The 19,182-nt window shown below is 47.9% G+C and overlaps 2 protein-coding genes across 2 annotated transcripts in view; one reads left to right on the top strand and one right to left on the bottom strand.

The window, feature by feature from the left end:
- The window catches only part of LOC310888609 (uncharacterized protein), a gene marked incomplete at both ends in the record, with an annotated part of 380,131 nt that overhangs the window by 34,056 nt on the left and 326,893 nt on the right, over positions 1–19,182 (bottom strand). The gene's annotated exons all lie outside the window — the stretch shown is intronic.
- LOC310888602 (uncharacterized protein) lies at positions 2,744–5,282 on the top strand (the record flags this gene model as incomplete). Its single annotated transcript, XM_083815480.1, has 3 exons — positions 2,744–2,827; positions 3,293–4,202; positions 5,092–5,282. The coding sequence occupies 3 exons, from the start codon at positions 2,744–2,746 to the stop codon at positions 5,202–5,204; spliced, it is 1,107 nt and encodes a 368-aa protein (XP_083671606.1). The 3' UTR covers positions 5,205–5,282.

Below are 19,182 nucleotides of genomic sequence, written 5' to 3'. Positions count from 1 at the left end.
CAGGCACCTCTAAAGCAGAGCCATCACAAAAACAGCAGGAAGAAGAGATGGAAATCATAAAGGAATCAGAAACCACTCGATCCCTATCCCTGAGTGAGTTGCGAGAAATACGAAAGGATTATGGTCGACACCCAGGTGAACACATCCTCACCTGGCTCCTTCGATGCTGGGATGCTGGGGCCAATAGCCAAAAATGAGAAGGCAATGAAGCCAAGCAGCTGGGATCCCTCTCTAGAGAAATGGTAATTGACAAAGGAATTGGGAGAGGGACACAGGTTCTCAGCCTCTGGAGGCGACTCCTGGCAGCTGTGAAATAAAGGTATCCCCATAACGAAGATATTGTATATCAAGTAGGCAAGTGGGCCACTATGGATGAAGGTCTCCAACATCTGCGGGAATTAGCTGTGCTGGAGATGATTTATAGTGATTTGGACAATGCCCAGACACCTCAAGATCCCGATGAAGTCCAGTGCACAACATCCATGTGGCGTAAATTGGTGCGGAATGCACCATCATCACATGCCAGTACACTGTCAGGAATTCATTGGGATGAGGGGATGGGACCAACAGTGTATAATCTGTCCTGCCATCTTCAAAAATATGAAGACAACCTCTCTGCTCCGCTACGGGCCTGTGTCTCAGCTGTGGAGAAACTGTCTGAAAGACTTGACCACCTCGTAGAACGAGCATATCCCTCCTCACCCAGATGGAGTGATATTTCAGCCACTAAGAATCAGTATTTTCCTGCTCGAGAGAGAGTACCCAAGACGCACACCACATGGCACCTTGTGGTTTTATCTGCGTGACCACGGGGAAGATATGAGGAAATGGGATGGTGTACCTACTTCAACCCTAATTGCTCGGGTACGTGAACTGAAAGGAAATGCAGCAGCAAGAAGAGGGGCTCCTAAGAAAAATGCTACTCCTGTTGGGCAGTTCCACAGAGGCAGTAGAAGGGCTGATGTTATTCTTGACCCTGATGAAGGGACCTCTGCTTCACATTTGCAAGAATTAAGTGGCAGATACTCCAACCAGGACTAGAGGGGCCCTGCCTCTGGCCAGGTAGAGGAGAGGGATAACCGGATTTATTGGACTGTGTGGATCCGATGGCCTGGCATATTGGAACCACAAGAATACAAAGCTTTAGTGGACACTGGCACACAATGAACCTTAATGCCATCAGGCTACCAAGGGACAGAACCCATCTGTATCTCTGGAGTGACAGGGGGATCCCAGCAATTAACTGTATTGGAAGCTGAAGTGAGTCTAACTGGGAATGAGTGGCAAAAGCATCCCATTGTGACTGGCCCTGAGGCTCCATGCATCCTTGGCATAGACTACCTCAGGAGAGGGTACTTCAAGGATTCAAAAGGGTACCGGTGGGCTTTTGGCATAGCTGCTTTGAGCGCAGAGAAGATTAGGCAGCTGTCTACCCTTCCTGGTCTCTCAGAAGACCCTTCCATTGTAGGATTGCTGAAGGTCGAAGAACAGCAAGTACCAATCGCTACCACAGCGGTGCACTGATGGCAATATCGCACCAACTGGGACTCCCTGATTCCCATCCATGAGTTGGTTCATCGGCTGAAGAGTCAAGGAGTGATCAGCAAGACTCACTCACCCTTTAATAGTCCTATATGGCCAGTGCGAAAGTCTAATGGTGAGTGGAGGCTAACGGTGGACTATTGCGGCCTGAACGAAGTCACACCACCACTGAGTGCTGCAGTGCCGGACATGCTAGAACTTCAGTACGAACTGGAATCAACGGCAGCCAAGTGGTACGCCACAACTGATATCGCTAATGCATTTTTCTCCATCCCTCTGGCAGCAGCATGCAGGCCGCAGTTTGCTTTCACTTGGAGGGGCATCCAACACACCTGGAATCGACTGCCCCAGGGGTGGAAACACAGCCCTACCATTTGCCATGGACTGATCCAGTCTGCACTGGAACAAGGGGGAGCTCCTGAACATCTGCAGTACATTGATGACATCCTCGTGTGGGGCAACACAGCAGAAGAAGTTTTTGAGAAAGGGAAGAAAGTAATCCAAATTCTCCTGAAAGCTGATTTTGCCATTAAACAGAGTAAGGTCAAGGGACCTGCACAGGAAATCCAATTCTTGGGGGTAAAATGTCAGGATGGACGTCGCCATATTCCGATGGATGTGATCAATAAAATAACAGCAATGTCTCCACCAACTAGCAAAAAAAGAAACGCAAGCTTTCCTAGGCCTTGTGGGATTCTGGAGAATGCATGTTCCAGGCTATAGTCAGCTTGTGAGTCCTCTATATCAAGTGACTTGAAAGATGAACTGTTTCGAGTGGGGCAGCGAGCAACAACTGGCCTTTGAACAAATCAAATAAGAAATAGCTCGTGCAGTAGCCCTTGGGCCTGTCCGTACCGGACTAGCTGTGCAAAACATACTTTCCACTGTGGTCAGGAAGCATGGCCTCACCTGGAGCCTCTGGCAGAAAACCCCAGGAGAAACTCGAGGTCGACCTCTGGGGTTCTGGAGCCGGGGCTATTGAGGATCAGAAGCCAATTACACCCCAACTGAAAAGGAGATACTCATGGCATATGAGGGTGTTCGAGCTGCTTCAGAAGTTGTTGGTACAGAAGCACAGCTCCTCTTGGCACCACGGCTACCTGTGTTACATTGGATGTTCAAAGGGAAAATTCCCACTACACACCAAGCAGCCGACGCTACATGGAGTAAGTGGGTAGCGTTAATTACACAGCGGGCTCGAATGGGAAAACCTAATCACCCAGGAATCCTGGAAGAGATCATGGACTGGCCGGAAGGCAGAGATTTCGGAGTGCCGACAGAAGAGGTAACCCGTGCTGAAGAGGCACCACCATATAATGAATTGCCAGAAGACAGAAAGCAGTATGTGTTGTTCACTGACGGATCCCGCCGTGTGGTAGGGAGCCATCGGAAATGGAAAGCTGCTGTGTGGAGTCCCACACGAGGAGTCGTGGCTGCCATGGAAGGGGAAGGCGAGTCACAGATTCACAGATTCACAGATTTCTCTAGGTTGGAAGAGACCTCAAGATCATCGAGTCCAACCTCCGACCTAACACTAAGTACTCCACTAAACCATATCCCTAAGCTCTACATCTAAACGTCTTTTAAAGACCTCCAGGGATGGTGACTCCACCACCTCCCTGGGCAGCCCGTTCCAATGCTTAATAACCCGTTCGGTAAAGAAGTACTTCCTAACATCCAACCTAAAACTCCCCTGTCGCAACTTTAGCCCATTCCCCCTCGTCCTGTCACTAGGCACGTGGGAGAATAGACCAACCCCCACCTCTCTACAGCCTCCTTTCAGGTAACTGTAGAGAGCGATGAGGTCGCCCCTGAGCCTCCTCTTCTCCAGGCTGAACAAGCCCAGCTCCCTCAGCCGCTCCTCGTAAGACTTGTTCTCCAGACCCCTCACCAGCTTGGTCGCCCTTCTCTGGACTCGCTCGAGCACGTCCATGTCCTTCCTGTAGCGAGGGGCCCAAAACTGAACACAGTACTCGAGGTGCGGCCTCACCAGAGCCGAGTACAGGGGCACAATCACTTCCCTCGACCTGCTGGCCACACTGCTTCTTATACAGGCCAGGATGCCATTGGCCTTCTTGGCCACCTGAGCACACTGCTGGCTCATATTCAGCCGACTATCCACCAATACTCCCAGGTCCTTCTCGGCCAGGCAGCTTTCCAGCCACTCATCTCCCAGCCTGTAGCTCTGCTTGGGGTTGTTGCAGCCCAGGTGCAGGACCCGGCACTTGGCCTTGTTGAACTTCATGCAGTTGACCTCAGCCCATCGCTCCAGCCTATCCAGATCCTCCTGCAGAGCCTTCCTGCCCTGTCGAGTCAGTATGCAGAAGTGAAAGCCATACAACTGTCCCTAGAGATTGCCGAAAGAGAAAAATGGCCAGTACTGTATCTCTACACTGATTCATGGATGGTGGCAAATGCTCTGTGGGGGTGGCTGCAGCAATGGAAACAGAGCAACTGGCAGCACAGAAGTAAACCTATCTGGGCTGCTACCCTGTGGCAAGATATTGCAGCTCGGGTAGAAAACCTGGATGTAAAAGTGCGTCGTGTAGATGCCCACATGCCCAAGAGCCGCGCAACTGAAGAACATCAGAACAACGAAGAAGTGGATCGAGCTTCAAAAATTGAAGTGGCTCAGGTGGACCTGGACTGGGGACGTAAGGGTGAGCTGTTTGTAGCTCAATGGGCCCATGAAACATCAGGACATCAGGGGAGGGATGCCACATACAGATGGGCTCGTGATCGAGGGGTAGACTTGACCATTGAGGCCATCACACAGGTTACCCATGAGTGTGCGACCTGTGCTGCAATTAAGAGAGCCATGAAGGTAAAATCTCCCTGGAACAGGAGGAGGTGGCTAGGGTTTCAATATGGCAAATTGACTATATCGGACCACTCCCACAAACCCGCTAAGGTAAACGGCACATACTCACCATGGTAGAAGCAACTACTGGGTGGCTGGAAACATACCCCGTAAACCATTCCACGGCCCGAAACACTATCTTGGGCCTAGAAAGGCAAGTGCTGTGGTGTCATGGTACACCAGAGAGAACTGAGTCTGACAATGGGAGTCATTTTCAAAACAATTTGGTCACCTCCTGGGCCAAGAGGCATGGCATTGAGTGGCTGTATCACATCCCTTATCACCCACAAGCCTCTGGGAAGGCTGAGAGGTAGAAAGGACTGTTAAAGACTATGTTACAAGCATTGGGAGCTGGGACATGGAAACAATGGGACATAAATCTACCAGAAGCCACTTGGCTAGTTAACAACAGGGGGTCTGACAGCCGTGCTGGTCCTGCCGAAAAAAAAACCCCTACACACGGTGAAAGGAGCTAAAGTCCCCGTAGTGCATGTAGGGAAGTGGATGGGGAAGGCAGTGTGGGTTGCTCCTGCCTCGGGAAAAGGCAAACCCACTCATGGGATTGTCTTCGCCCAAGGACCGGGGTATACCTGGTGGGTCATGCAAAAGAATGGGGATATCAAGTGCATGCCTCAAGGAGATTTAACCTTGAGCGAAAACTAATCTGTAATCTAAGTTATATGTTGTAGGAAGACGCTGCAGGATCAACGACAGGTCAACTTCGCAAGGAACCGGACAAGTGCAACAAGGACTTGAGCTAAGCTGGTGCTGGCGTCCAGACATCCAACTCCGCCTGCTCTGAGTGACCACTTTGGCAGATGAAGACCAAATAGTCAACAGTTCTTATGAACATTTTCCGAGAAAGACCTATAGAATGAAAAGACATTTCAGTGTGGCCAGGAGGTCTAGGGAAGTGATTGTCCCCCTTTACTCGGCTCTGGTGAGGCCACACCTCGAGTACTGTGTTCAGTTTTGGGCCCCTCGCTACAAGAAGGACATGGAGGTGCTCGAGCGAGTCCAGAGAAGGGCAACGAAGCTGGTGAGGGGTCTGGAGAACAAGTCTTACGAGGAGCGGCTGAGGGAGCTGGGATTGTTCAGCCTGGAGAAGAGGAGGCTCAGGGGTGACCTTATCACGCTGTACAATTACCTTAAAGGAGGCTGCAGCGAGGTGGGGATTGGTCTATCCTCCCACGTGCCTGGTGACAGGACGAGGGGGAATGGGCTAAAGTTGCACCAGGGGAGGTTTAGGTTGGATGTTAGGAAGAACTTCTTTACTGAAAGGGTTGTTAGGCATTGGAATGGGCTGCCCAGGGAAGTGGTTGCGTCACCTTCCCTGGAGGTCTTTAAGAGACGTTTAGATGTTGAACTTAGTGATATGGTTTAGTGTAGGACTTGTTAGTGTTAGGTCAGAGGTTGGACTAGGTGATCTTGGAGGTCTTTTCCAACCTAGACGATTCTGTGATTCTGTGACATACCTACCCATCTCCGGTCTTCTAGAAGGGCAAGAAGGAGGATCCGGGAAACTACAGGCCAGTCAGTCTCACCTCTGTCCCTGGAAAGGTGTTGGAACAGCTTGTTCTGGATGCCATCTCCAAGCAATTGGAAGAGAAGAAGGTTATGAGGAGTAATCAGCATGGATTCACCAAGGGGAAGTCATGCTCGACCAACCTCATTGCCTTCTAGGATGGCATCACCAGCTGGGTAGATAGGGGGAGAGCAATGGATGTCATCTACCTTGACTTTAGCAAGGCCTTTGATACTGTCTCCCACGACATCCTGCTAGCAAAGCTGAGAAAGTGTGGGATGGAGATGAGTGGACAGTAAGGTGGGTTGAGAACTGGCTGACTGGCCGAGCTCAGAGGGTGGTGATCGGCGGCGCAGAGTCCGGCTGGAGACCTGTGACTAGCGGTGTTCCCCAGGGGTCGATGCTGGGTCCGGTCTTGTTCAACATCTTCATCAACGACCTTGATGAGGGAATAGTGTCCGCCCTCAGCAAGTACGCCGATGACACAAAGCTGGGAGGAGTGGCCGACACGCCAAAGGCTGTGCTGCCATTCAGCGAGACCCGGGCGGGCTGGAGAGATGGGCAGGAAGAAACCAAATGAGGTTTAATAAGAGCAAGTGTAGAGTCCTGCACCTGGGAATGAGCAACCGGATGTATCAGTACAGGCTGGGGGATGACCTGCTGGAGAGGAGCTCTGAGGAGAAGGACCTGGGGGTCCTGGTAGATGACAGGTTGACCATGAGCCAGCAGTGTGCCCTGGTGGCCAAGAGGGCCAATGGGATCCTGGCGTGCATTAAAAGGAGTGTGGCCAGCAGGTCAAGGGAGGTGATCCTCCCCCTCTACTCTGCCCTGGTCAGGCCTCACCTGGAGTACTGTGTCCAGTTCTGGGCTCCCCGGTACGAAAAAGACAGGGATCTCCTGGAAAGAGTCCAGCGGAGGGCCACAAAGATGATACGGGGCCTGGAGCATCTTCCCTATGAAGAAAGGCTGAAAGATCTGTTCAGCCTGGAGAAAATTGTATGTTAACATCAAGGACAGGTCGACCCCAAAGATAAGGGAGTAAAAGACTGTATGCTTAGGTAAGGGAACCAGCAAGAACTGGCTTGACTGCTGAAGTCTGTCCAAGACAGGAAAGGCCAGAAGATTAGCAGCGGGGAAGACTTCTGGCCTTCATCAAAAGACCACCAGAGTACGCAAGACGACCACCCGAGGACTCCAGTACACATGCGAATAGGGGCGGGAACCTATGTTAATTATTCTTCGGAGACCTGATGAATACGCAAGAGACTTACGGGAAATGAGATGAATATGTATATATCCCACTAATATACTGGCACACTGCCAGTAACCCTTGGTGTGTGTGTTAGGCGGAGCGATCCCCCCCCACACCCGGCGCCGTAATAAAGAATACCTGCTTAATAACTTTGGTTATTGAGTTTTTACTGCGTCAATTTGGTGACCTAGATGGGACCCTCTGTTTAGCTGTGGGAGCCGCTGAGATGTGGGACTCTCTAGGTGCGCCCTGGGAAATTCTTGGAGGTACTCCTCGCCTCAGCTGGCTCACCGCAGGGACAGACAAGGGCCATCTTTTGCAAAGGTATTCTTTTTGGAATTTTGTTTGATTGGAATACCGTTGCTTTGGAAGGTACCTGTAAAGCGCAGAAGACGTTCTACGTTGGGTGCTGTACTACTAGTCACTTGAAGTACATGTGATTAATGGGTGTCACATTAAGGGGTGTAGCCAATTAACCGTTACGGGTCTGGTCAGATTCAGGGTACTGAACTATCACGGTCACAGATTCGCCAATAACGTATTAACTGATATGGGTCCGGTCGGATTCAGAGTACTGAACTATCATGGTCACGGATTCACCAACAACGTAACATGCCCTTACTCTAGTCGCGTTCACTGAGAACTATCACGGCTAGGAACAGTGCAATTAAGTGCAATTTATTACAGCAACAGGTACACAGGTTCTTTGGATTGCTGGTGATAAATTCACTGTCTGCAAAAGCAAGCTAGCATGCATGAAATACACAGGTGCACAGCCTGGAAATCAACGCGTAAAAAGGCACAAAGACTTTATAGAGAGTTCTAAGTTTCCGCGGAGACACCTGGTATAACCAAGTGTTCAAATCTCACCCAAAGGCATCTGAATGGGGGGGGGGAAGAGAGGCTCAGCCTGTTGACTGATCCCAGAAGTCAGGAGGTCCTCGTGATGGTATATTCCCTCATGATGGTATCTCCCCTGACGATGGTATCTTCCCTAACATCCCCTCTCTCTTAAGACAATTTATATTATTTTCTATCTTTTAGGTGGAACTTGAGTGACTCTAGTCAAGCATATCTTAGTTATGACTGATGAAAAGTTTTCTCGCCTTCGTTTAAAGGTATAGGCTCTGAGAAATTCAGAGCGCGTGCTCAGTGAGGGGTGGTCGCACCTTGGAGGCGGGTAGCTTTTGGGATGGAGGTGTGTTTTGGTATTATGATGATATTATAATGAGCAAAAGTTCACTAGAGTACAGCATTTTGTCAAAAACATGACAGGTCGTTGGCTCAGGGTAGCAGAAGTGCAGCTTATCGGTCTCGGTGTGCACAAGAACAATTGAGTCCCCACCTGGCCACAGAGCCTAGCCGCAGTGTCTCCACTCTGCTCTACGGTCCATACTGTTCCTTAGAATCAGCACACTAGGTTCCCCCAGTGTGACAGCATATAAGGTTGGAGGCCTAGGGAAGGCTCAGGTAATGCAGCCATGCCCTACCCTGAAAGCCTCTTCAATGCTGTACATTTTCTTTAAAATGTGAATATTAGTTTTATTTTCCTAGTTACTTTAGGCAATTACACCACATAATCCACCCCATGACTATAGTCACTCAAGCTTCATGACATTCGGAATATGTCGGGGATATCACATACATTCTCGGGATGAGTTTTATGGAGTGTATGTACATTGTGTAGGGATGCTAAACGTTTCATCATAATCCAGACTTTAACATACAATCTAATTGTCATCATAAAGCATAATACAGTGAGCATTAACAAAATGACAACAGGGTGAAGCATCTTGTTGAAGATTCCTGTGGCAGCTGGCGACCATCCACACAAAGTGTCCCACCAATGGTGTTTTTCATCTTTCTTTACTCTTTCCATCACTCGATGTATTTCTTCTTTATCATGATGGACAGTAATCAGTCTTTCATCCATTTTCTCGGACTTGTTTCATCAGCCCCTTTAAGTCTTCATGTAACAGTAATTTCTTCACCAAGGCAAGGTTCATTCCAATAGGAGTAGGCAGCAGATCATGAAGCAGAATATAATTGAATATAACAAGTTGATAAGAGGTGACAGGAGCTGAGTAACTAAAATCACATCCTAGAATTTTGGTAAAGTTACAAACACAAACATTAGAGTGATCACTTGCATTTACAATAGTATTAGCTATGACTATAGAATCACAATGGGTTCTCCTGCAAACACAGACTTTCCCAATATATACAAGTACAGTTTCAAGGGTTTCATTAGGATGTATCTTGAAGTGGCAAATATTTTGTTCAGTGTCAAGACTTGGCCGTCGAATGTGTTACTTTCACAGATGAAGCCTTTTTGTTCACACACAATACATGCATTTACATCAATTGTTTGCCACTTTCCTCCCTTTTGATGGGCCCATACTTTATGCTCCTTAGGATAAAATATAGTTCCATTATGATTGAGTCCTAATGCAATGATTGGATATACATTGCATACGGTGGCATTGCTTATGGTAAGTATAAAGGCAATAATTTTATAATTTTCTGCATAACAGGTAAAGTTGACTAATTGTCACCATGTTTGAAACTCCTTTTCAAATTCTGAAGCATTATCCCAAATCAATTTTTGAATTTCAGTGGGTGAAGTTCTTCCTTCTCCCTCTCTAATAATAGCTGCTGCTACAGACTGTATCCGTAACTGCGCTTGGATGCAGCTCAAGGCAAGGGAGGTATTGCCTTGGGTTTTTCCAAGGGCATTTACAATTAATTGATGATCATTTTCTTCAATTTGTTCCAAATGGTGTAAAATGTCTGATAAGGATGATTTTATTGGTCATTCCAATTACCTTAGGTCATCTGTAGTAGCAGTTATTCTACTCATTAGGACCTCAGCATCTATGCTATTTAATATACCTAATCCTGTTCCCAGTAACCCAGTTGCATCCCATGGCATGCGCCGAGATTGTTTCAGAGAACGTCCATGTAACCATGCTAACCAGCCGGTGTAGGCAGTTTCTCACAAAGGTGGTACATTTTGAGTTGATTTCTGAGATATTAATGTGCAGCGCTAGCTCTACCTTTTTTAGAGACCAGCTAGGGTTAAAGAGAACTTGTTGTTGTCCCACATTTTTAATTCTGTAAGGACCTGTGTGAAGATGGAAGGAGTTAGACTAATGGGAGGCCGAGTTGGTACAGTTTCAAATATCTGCGGGGGCAGAGGCTTCTTATCCTTTGAATTCTGTGCCTCTATAACCCCAAAGACAGTACACAATTTTCGGTTTGGTGAAAATAAAATTGTGACTATAATTTGGTGGTCTGGAAGAATCAGCATAAATTGTCTTAATTTCAGCTGGCCTATTGTAAGTAGATCCGTTAGTTATCCGGCAACTGATTTGTATTGTCTGGCCAGAAGTGGCTTGAAGTTCAGCCATTCTTAGAGAATCATTCCAACTCTAAGTGAATATTAGTTTTATTTTCCTAGTTACTTTAGGCAATTACACCACACTGGTCAAACTTAGGCAAAAGAAGGAACTGCACAGGCAGTGGAAACAGGGCCGTGTGCCCTGGGAAGAGTACAGAAATGCTGTCCGGACGTGCAGGGATGGGATCAAGAAAGCCAAGGCACTGACTGAGCTAAACTTGGCGAGGGATGCAAAAAAATAACAAGAAGGGATTCTACAGGAACATTGGCCATAAAAGAAAGACTAAGGAGAGTGTACCACCTCTGAAAAATGGAGATGGAGGACTGGAAACAACAAACATGAATAAGGCTGAGGTACTTAACAACTTCTTTGCCTCAGTCTTCACTGGCAGTCAGGCTTTCCACATCTCTCAAGACTCCGAACCTCTACGCAGGGGCTGGGGGAGCAGAGTCCCTAACACTGTAAACGAAGAGCAAGTTTGATGCCATCAGGCTACCAAGGGACAGAACCCATCTGTATCTCTGGAGTGACAGGGGGATCCCAAAGGTTAACTGTATTGGAAGCTGAAGTGAGTCTAACTGGGAATGAGTGGCAAAAGTATCCCATTGTGACTGGCCCTGAGGCTCCATGCATCCTTGGCATAGACTACCTCAGGAGAGGGTACTTCAAGGATTCAAAAGGGTACCGGTGGGCTTTTGGCATAGCTGCTTTGAGTGCAGAGAAGATTAGGCAGCTGTCTACCCTTCCTGGTCTCTCAGAAGACCCTTCTGTTGTAGGATTGCCGAGGGTTGAAGAATAGCAGGTGCCAATCGCTACCACAACAGTACACCGGTGGCAAGATCACACCAACTGGGACTCCCTGATTCCCATCCATGAGTTGGTTCATCGGCTGGAGAGCCAAGGAATGATCAGCAAGACTCATTCACATTTTAATAGTCCCATATGGCCAATGCGAAAGTCTAATGGAGAGTGGACTATCTGAACAAAGTTAAGCCACCGCTGAGTGCTGCAGTGCCGGACATGCTAGAACTCCAGTACGAACTGGAATCAACGGCAGCCAAGTGGTACGCCACAACTGATATCGCTAATGCATTTTTCTCCATCCCTCCATCAGCAGAGTGCAGGCCACAGTTTGCTTTCACTTGGAGGGGTGTCCAATACACCTGGAATCGGCTGCCCCAGGGGTGGAAACAGAGCCCTACCATTTGCCATGGACTGATCCAGTCTGCGCTGGAACAGGGGGAAGCTCCTGAACACCTGCAGTACATCGATGACATCATTGTGTGGGGTGACACAGCAGAGGAAGTTTTCGAGAAAGGGAAGAAAATAGTCCAAATCCTTCTGAAGGCCAGTTTTGCCATAAAACAAAATAAAGTCAAAGGACCTGCACGAGAGATCCAGTTTTTAGGAATAAAATGGCAAGATGGACGTCGTCAAATCCCAATGGATGTGATCAACAAAATAACACCTATGTCTCCACCAACTACCAAAACGGAAACACAAGTTTTCCTAGGTCTTGTGGGATTCTGGAGAATGCATGTTCTAGGCTTGTTGGAGAATGCATGTTCTAGGCATGTTCTATTCAGCTTGTGAGTCTTCTATATCAAGTGACTTGAAAGATGAACTGTTTCGAGTGGGGCAGCGAGCAACAACTGGCCTTTGTACAAGTCAAACAAGAAATAGCTCGTGCAGTAGCCCTTGGGCCTGTCCATACCGGACTAGCTGTGCAAAACATACTTTCCACTGCAGCAGGGGAGCATGGCCTCACCTGGAGCCTCTGGTAGAAAACCCCAGGAGAAACTCGAGGTCGACCTCTGGGGTTCTGGAGCCGGGGCTATTGAGGATCAGAAGCCAATTACACCCCAACTGAAAAGGAGATACTAACAGCGTATGAGGGGGTTCGAGCTGCTTCAGAAGTTGTTGGTACAGAAGCACAGCTCCTCTTGGCACCACGGCTACCTGTGTTACATTGGATGTTCAAAGGGAAAATTCCCACTACACACCAAGCAGCCGACGCTACATGGAGTAAGTGGGTAGCGTTAATTACACAGCGGGCTCGAATGGGAAAACCTAATCACCCAGGAATCCTGGAAGAGATCATGGACTGGCCAGAGGGCAGGGATTTTGGAGCACTGACAAGAGGTAATTCATGCCGAAGAGGCACCACCATATAATGAATTGCCAGAAGACAGAAAGCAGTATGTGTTGTTCACTGACGGATCCCCCCATGTGGTAGGGAGCCATCAGAAATGGAAAGCTGCTGTGTGGAGTCCCACACGAGGAGTCGTGGCTGCCATGGAAGGGGAAGGCGAGTCGAGTCAGTATGCAGAAGTGAAAGCCATACAACTGTCCCTAGAAATTGCTGAAAGACAATCATAAAATTATAAAATGGCCTGGGTTGAAAAGGACCTTAAAGATCATCTAGTTTCAAACCCCCTGCTCTGGGAAGGGTTGCCAACCGCTAGAGCAGCCTGCCCAGAGCTGCATCCAGCCTGGCCTTGAATGCCTCCAGGATGGGGCATCCACAACCTCCCTGGGCAACCTATTCCAGTGCCTCACCATCCTCTGAGTGAAAACCTTTCTCCTAATTTCTAACCTAAATCTCCCCTGTCTTAGTTTAAAACCATTCCCCCTTGTCCTATCACTATCAACACATGTAAACAGGCGTTCCCCCTCCTGTTTATACGCTCCCTTCAAGTACTGGACGGCCGCAATGAGTTCTCCCCGGAGCCTTCTCCTCTCCAAGCTAAACAAGCCCAGTTCCCTCAACCTTTCTGCATAGGAGAGGTGCTCCAGCCCTCTGATCATCTTAGTGGTCCTCCTCTGGACCCGTTCCAAGAGCTCCACATCCTTCTTGTGCTGGGGGCCCCAGGCCTGCACGCAGTATTCCAGGTGGGGTCTCACAAGAGCAGAGTAGAGGGGGACAATCACCTCCCTCTCCCTGCTGGCCACCCCTTTTTTAATGCAGCCCAGGACATAGCTGGCCTTCTGGGCTGCAAGCGTGCACTGCTGGCTCATGTCCAGCTTCTCGTCCAGCAGGACCCCAAGTCCTTCTCTGCAGGGCTGCTCTCAAGTTCTTCTTCGCCCAGTCTATATAAATACCTGGGATTGCCCCAGCCCAAGTGCAACACCTTGCACTTGGCCTTGTTGAACCTCATTAGGTTCTCATGGGCCCACTTCTCCAGCCTGTCCAGGTCCCTCCAGATGGCATCCCTTCCCTCTATTGTATCCACTGCACCGCTCAGCTTGGTGTCATCTGCAAACTGAGGGTGCACTCAGTTCTATGTCGTTGATAAAGATGTTGAAGATGTCCGCCCCAAGACAGACCCCTGAGGGACACCACTTGTGACTGGCCTCCACCCAGACATAGAACCGTTGACCACAACCCTTTGGCTGCGACCGGCCAACCAATTCTTTATCCACCTAACAGTCCATCCTTCAAATCCATACCTCTCCAATTTAGAGAGAAGAATGTGGTGAGGGACCATATCAAAGGCTTTGCTCAAGTCCAGGTAGATGATATCCATCACCCTTCCTTTGTCCACCGATGCCATCACTCCATCATAGAAGGCCACCAGATTGGTTAGGCAAGATCTGCCTTTGGTGAAGCCGTGCTGGCTGTCTCGGATCACCTCTTTATCTCGTGCATGCCTTAACATGTCTTCCAGGAGGATCTGCTCCATGAGCTTCCCAGGCACAGAGGTGAGGCTCACCGACCTGTTTTTCCCCGGGTCTTCCTTTCTCCCTTTCTTAAAAATGGGAGTAATGTTTCCCTTTTTCCAGTCACCAGGGACTTCACCCGACAGCCATGATTTTTCAAATATGATGGAGAGCGGTTCGGCAACCACATCAGCCATCTCTCTCAGCACCCTGGGATGTATACCATCTGGCCTCATGGACTTATACACATCCAGTTTCCTTAGGCAGTCCCGGACTTGTTCCACTGTCACAGTGGGACAGAATCTGCTCCTCTCACCCTCTCCTTGAGGTTCAGGGTCCTGAAAGACATAGGAAACTTGACCACCAGTGAAGACCGAGGCAAAGCACTTATTGAGTACCTCAGCAGCTAAGCACCATACAGCCATTCACTCACCCTCCCCCCTCCCTCTCTGGGATGGGGGAGAGAAACAGGAAAATGAAGCCTGTGGGTTGAGATACAGTTTATTAAGACAGGAAAAAAAATATAATAATGAAAATAGCACTACTAATAATAATGTGTATTGTGGTTTAACCCGGCCAGCAGCTAAACACCACAAAGCCGTTCGCTCACCCTCCCCCCTCCCTCTCTGGGATGGGGGAGAGAAACGGGAAAGTGAAGCCGGTGAGTTGAGATAAAGACAGTTTATTAAGACAGGAATATAATAATAACAATAATAATAATAGTGATAATGATAATAGTATTAATAATAATAATGTGTAAGAAACAAGTGATGCACAATGCAATTGCTCACCACCCGCTGACCGATGCCCAGCCTATCCCCGAGCAGCCGGCGCCCCACCCCAGCCAGCCACCCCTATATATTGTTTAGCATGACGTCAGATGGTATGGAATACCCCTTTGGCCAGTTGGGGTCAGCTGTCCTGGGTCTGTCCCCTCCCAGCTCCTGCTGCACCCCTAGCCTGCTCGCTGGCAGGACAGAGCGAGAAGCTGAAAAGTCCTTGGCCTGGTGTAAACACTGCTCTGCAACAAATGAAACATCAGCATGTTATCAGCGCTCTTCTCATCCTAATCCAAAACATAGCACCCTACCAGCTACTATGAGGAAAATTAACTCTGTCCTAGCTGAAACCAGGACAGATATCCACCCCTTATTCCATACCATTTATGTCATGCTCAGGTTACACCTTTTCTAATACATTCTAATTAATCACCATTTTCATCTATGGTATATAGAATGTCCACTGAGTTTGCATAGTCCGTGACTGACTTCGGGCTCCATCTGTCACAGCAGTCTTTCAGGGCAGAAGAGATGGTATATGATGTTGGATCGTCATATGCTGAAGCCCGTTCTCATTCCATCACCTCTCTGTGCTTGTCCAATTCTATCAAAATTCATTCATTATTATCTGTGTGGCTGTTACTGTGATACCATTAATAGGACACTGACATATAGCAATCATGGTAGTGATGACATACAGTATTATATAATAATTAACATACTACAATTCAACTCATGGGCTATTCTCACCCAGTATTAAATCCCCTTGAGGTACACACCGGACCTCCCCATTCTTTTGCATTACCCACCAAGTGCATCCAGGTCCCTGAGCAAAAGCAATCCCACGAATGGGTTTGCCTTTTCCTGAGGCAGGAGTAGCCCAGATTGTCTTACCCAGCATGTTTCTTACGTGCACTACAGGAACTTTATCCCCTTCTACAGTGCGTAACAGGTTTGATTGGGCAGGTCCAGCTCGGTTGGCAGATCCCCTAGTGTTGACTAACCAGGTGGCCTTTGCCAAATGTGTATCCCAATTTTTGAATGTCCCAGCACCCATTGCCTTCAGTGTAGTCTTCAACAGTCCATTGTATCGTTCAACTTTCCCGGAGGCTGGTGCATGATAGGGGATGTGATACACCCACTCAATACCATGTTCTTTGGCCCAAGTGTCTATAAGGTTCTTTCAGAAATGAGTCCCATTGTCTGACTCAATTCTCTCTGGGGTGCCATGTCGCCATAGGACTTGCTTTTCAAGGCCCAGGATAGTGTTCCGGGCGGTGGCATGGGGCACAGGATATGTTTCCAGCCATCCGGTGGTTGCTTCCACCATTTTAAGTACGTGGCGTTTGCCGTTGCGGGTTTGAGGGAGTGTGATGTAATCAATCTGCCAGGCCTCTCCATACTTATATTTCAGCCATCGTCCTCCATACCAAAGAGGCTTTGACCGTTTGGCTTGCTTGATTGCAGCACATTTCACAATCATGAATAACCTGTGCTATAGTGTCCATGGTCAGGTCCACCCCTCGATCACGAGCCCATCTGTAGGTTGCATCTCTACCTTGATGGCCTGAGGTGTCATGGGCCCATCGGGCTATAAAAATCTGACCCTTCTGTTATCAGTCCAGATCCACCTGGGCGACTTCAATCTTAGCAGCCCAATCCACCTGCCGGTTGTCCTGATGTTCTTCAGTAGCCCAATTCTTGGGCAAGTGAGCATCTACATGGTGTACCTTTACAGCCAGGTTCTCTACCCGGGCAGCAATATCTTACCACAATGCCGCAACCCTGATGGGTTTGCCCCTACACTGCCAGTTGTTCTGCTTCCATTGCTGTAACCACCCCCACAGGGCATTTGCTACCATCCATGAGTCAGTATAGAGATAGAGAACTGGCCACTTTTCTCGTTCAGCAATATCTAAAGCCAGCTGAATGGCTTTCACTTCTGCAAACTGGCTCGATTCACCTTCTCCCTCAGCAGCTTCTGCAACTCGTCGCGTAGGACTCCATACAGCAGCCTTCCACCTCCGATGCTTTCCCACAATACGACAGGACCCGTCAGTGAACAGGGCATATTTCTGCTCATTTTCCGGTAGCTTGTTGTACAGTGGGGCTTCTTCAGCACGGACCACCTCCTCCTCTGATGATATCCCAAAGTATTTGCCTTCTGGCCAGTCCATAATCACCTCCAAGATTCCTGGGCGACTGGGGTTTCCTATTCGAGCCCGCTGAGTAATCAGTGCAACCCACTTGCTCCATGTAGCATCAGTTGCATGATGTGTAGAGGGAACCCTTCCTTTGAATATCCAGCCTAGTACTGGCAGTCAAGGTGCCAGGAGGAGCTGCGCTTCAGTACTGACCACTTCCGAAGCAGATTGAACTCCTTCATATGCTGCCAATATCAGTTGAAATGGTAAATCGTCGCTTCTGCTTCGGGACTTTGCAAGGAGGATTTACTATTCAATCTGTAACTGTTTTGTGTGAATTCGCAAAGTGGGATCCTGTTGTGCTGCCCATGCCTGCCAAAATGGTGACTGTAAAAGAGTACCACATTCGGGGGGCGGGGGGGGAGGAGGAAATTGCTGAAAACTTTCAGGCACTTCAACAAGTGGGAATCGTTAAAGAAACCATGACTGCTTTTAATAATCCTAGTTGTCACGTTCAAAAATCAGACTGCATTTGGAGAATGGCTGTAGATTATAGAAAAATAAATAAAGTCACCTCCCCACTTGCAGTTATGACTAACAGGCATGGTTACTCCCATAGAAAGAATTAACAAAAATTTACAACACCGGAAGGTGGTGATGGATCTTCCTAATGCTTTGTTTTCAATAGCCCTTGCTTCAGAAAGCCTGGACCGGTTTGTCTTTACCTGGCAACAAAAGCAATATACTTTCCAAGTATAGCCCCAGGGATATAAACACAGTCCCTCTATTTGCCACCAAATGATAGCAACTGATGTAGCAATATTGTTGGCTATGGTTACTGTTTACCATTATATTGATGATCTATTGATTATGGCCACTCTTCTAGTAAGCATATCCTTTAATCATGTGCCCACACTAATGGACCCCCCCCCGCCGAGATCTCCCTCCATCTCCTGTGGATGAAGCACCCCCTTATGATGAGTTAATAGAAAAGCACAAAAAAGATGCCTGGTTTACAGACAGGAGTACAATATACACGGCAACTGGACAAAGACAAGGGAGAGCACTTGCATGTGCTCTGGCTCCAGAAATTATATCATGGCAAACAGGTGTACAGGCATCTAGTCAGTGGGCTTTGAATACCCAGCAGATGGATTACATTGGCCCCCTGCCCCCATCAAGGGGGTGGCGACATGTATTCACTGCTGTGGATACAGTATCAGGATTGTTCTTTGCTAAACCCACCAAATATGCTAATCAGCATAGCATAATTGAAGCACTGGAACAACTCATCCATCAGTACATACCTCCTCATCAAACTCAAAGTGACCAAGGAACAGATTGGATATTCCACGCTGCCTACCATCCCCAAGCTAATGGCTTGATTGACAGAATGAATGGGATGCTGAAGGAACAATCTAGAAAGTTAACCAGTACTAGAACTTTACAACATTGGAGTTTACTTTAAGCCGCTTTTTTGTTAATCAACCAGAATATTCACAATCAGATACCCTATGATTATAACATGGTGAGGACTGAAATTCTACATTGTGTCTCCCCCAAAATACTAACCACAGGGGAAATGAAACTGTTTACACTGACAGATTGTATGGTGGGACCACAACCTATTAATCTAGATGTGAAAATCCACATAACAACTCCTGAGAATGCAGTATGGTTCTGTACTCCAGTTTCTCTCCTTATTCTACATCCTCTGTTAATATCAGATTCTCGAGTTCTCATATTTCAGGTATCTTCGACGAATACCTGTGCCTTATCTAGGGGAGATAGTATTGGGATGATGTTGTTGGTGTCACGAATCCAATATCGAATTGAAGTTCAACCTGAAAATGTGCAAATCATAGCTCTTTGATCTGTATGGGCAATTGATCTGTCTCAAGTTACTAATCTCAAGGTAATATTAGCTGAAGAAGCTGGAGCAATGGCGTATGTATTACTGGAAGGAAATGACACTCCTATTTTCCTCCCTTATCACAGGCTGGCTCATTGTGCCTTGTA

This window comes from Anser anser, assembly GCF_964211835.1.
Source record: "Anser anser genome assembly, chromosome: W".
NCBI classification, from domain to species: Eukaryota; Metazoa; Chordata; class Aves; order Anseriformes; family Anatidae; genus Anser; species Anser anser.
Note: the sequence above shows the minus strand (reverse complement) of the source record. Positions and strands in the feature narration are given on the sequence as shown.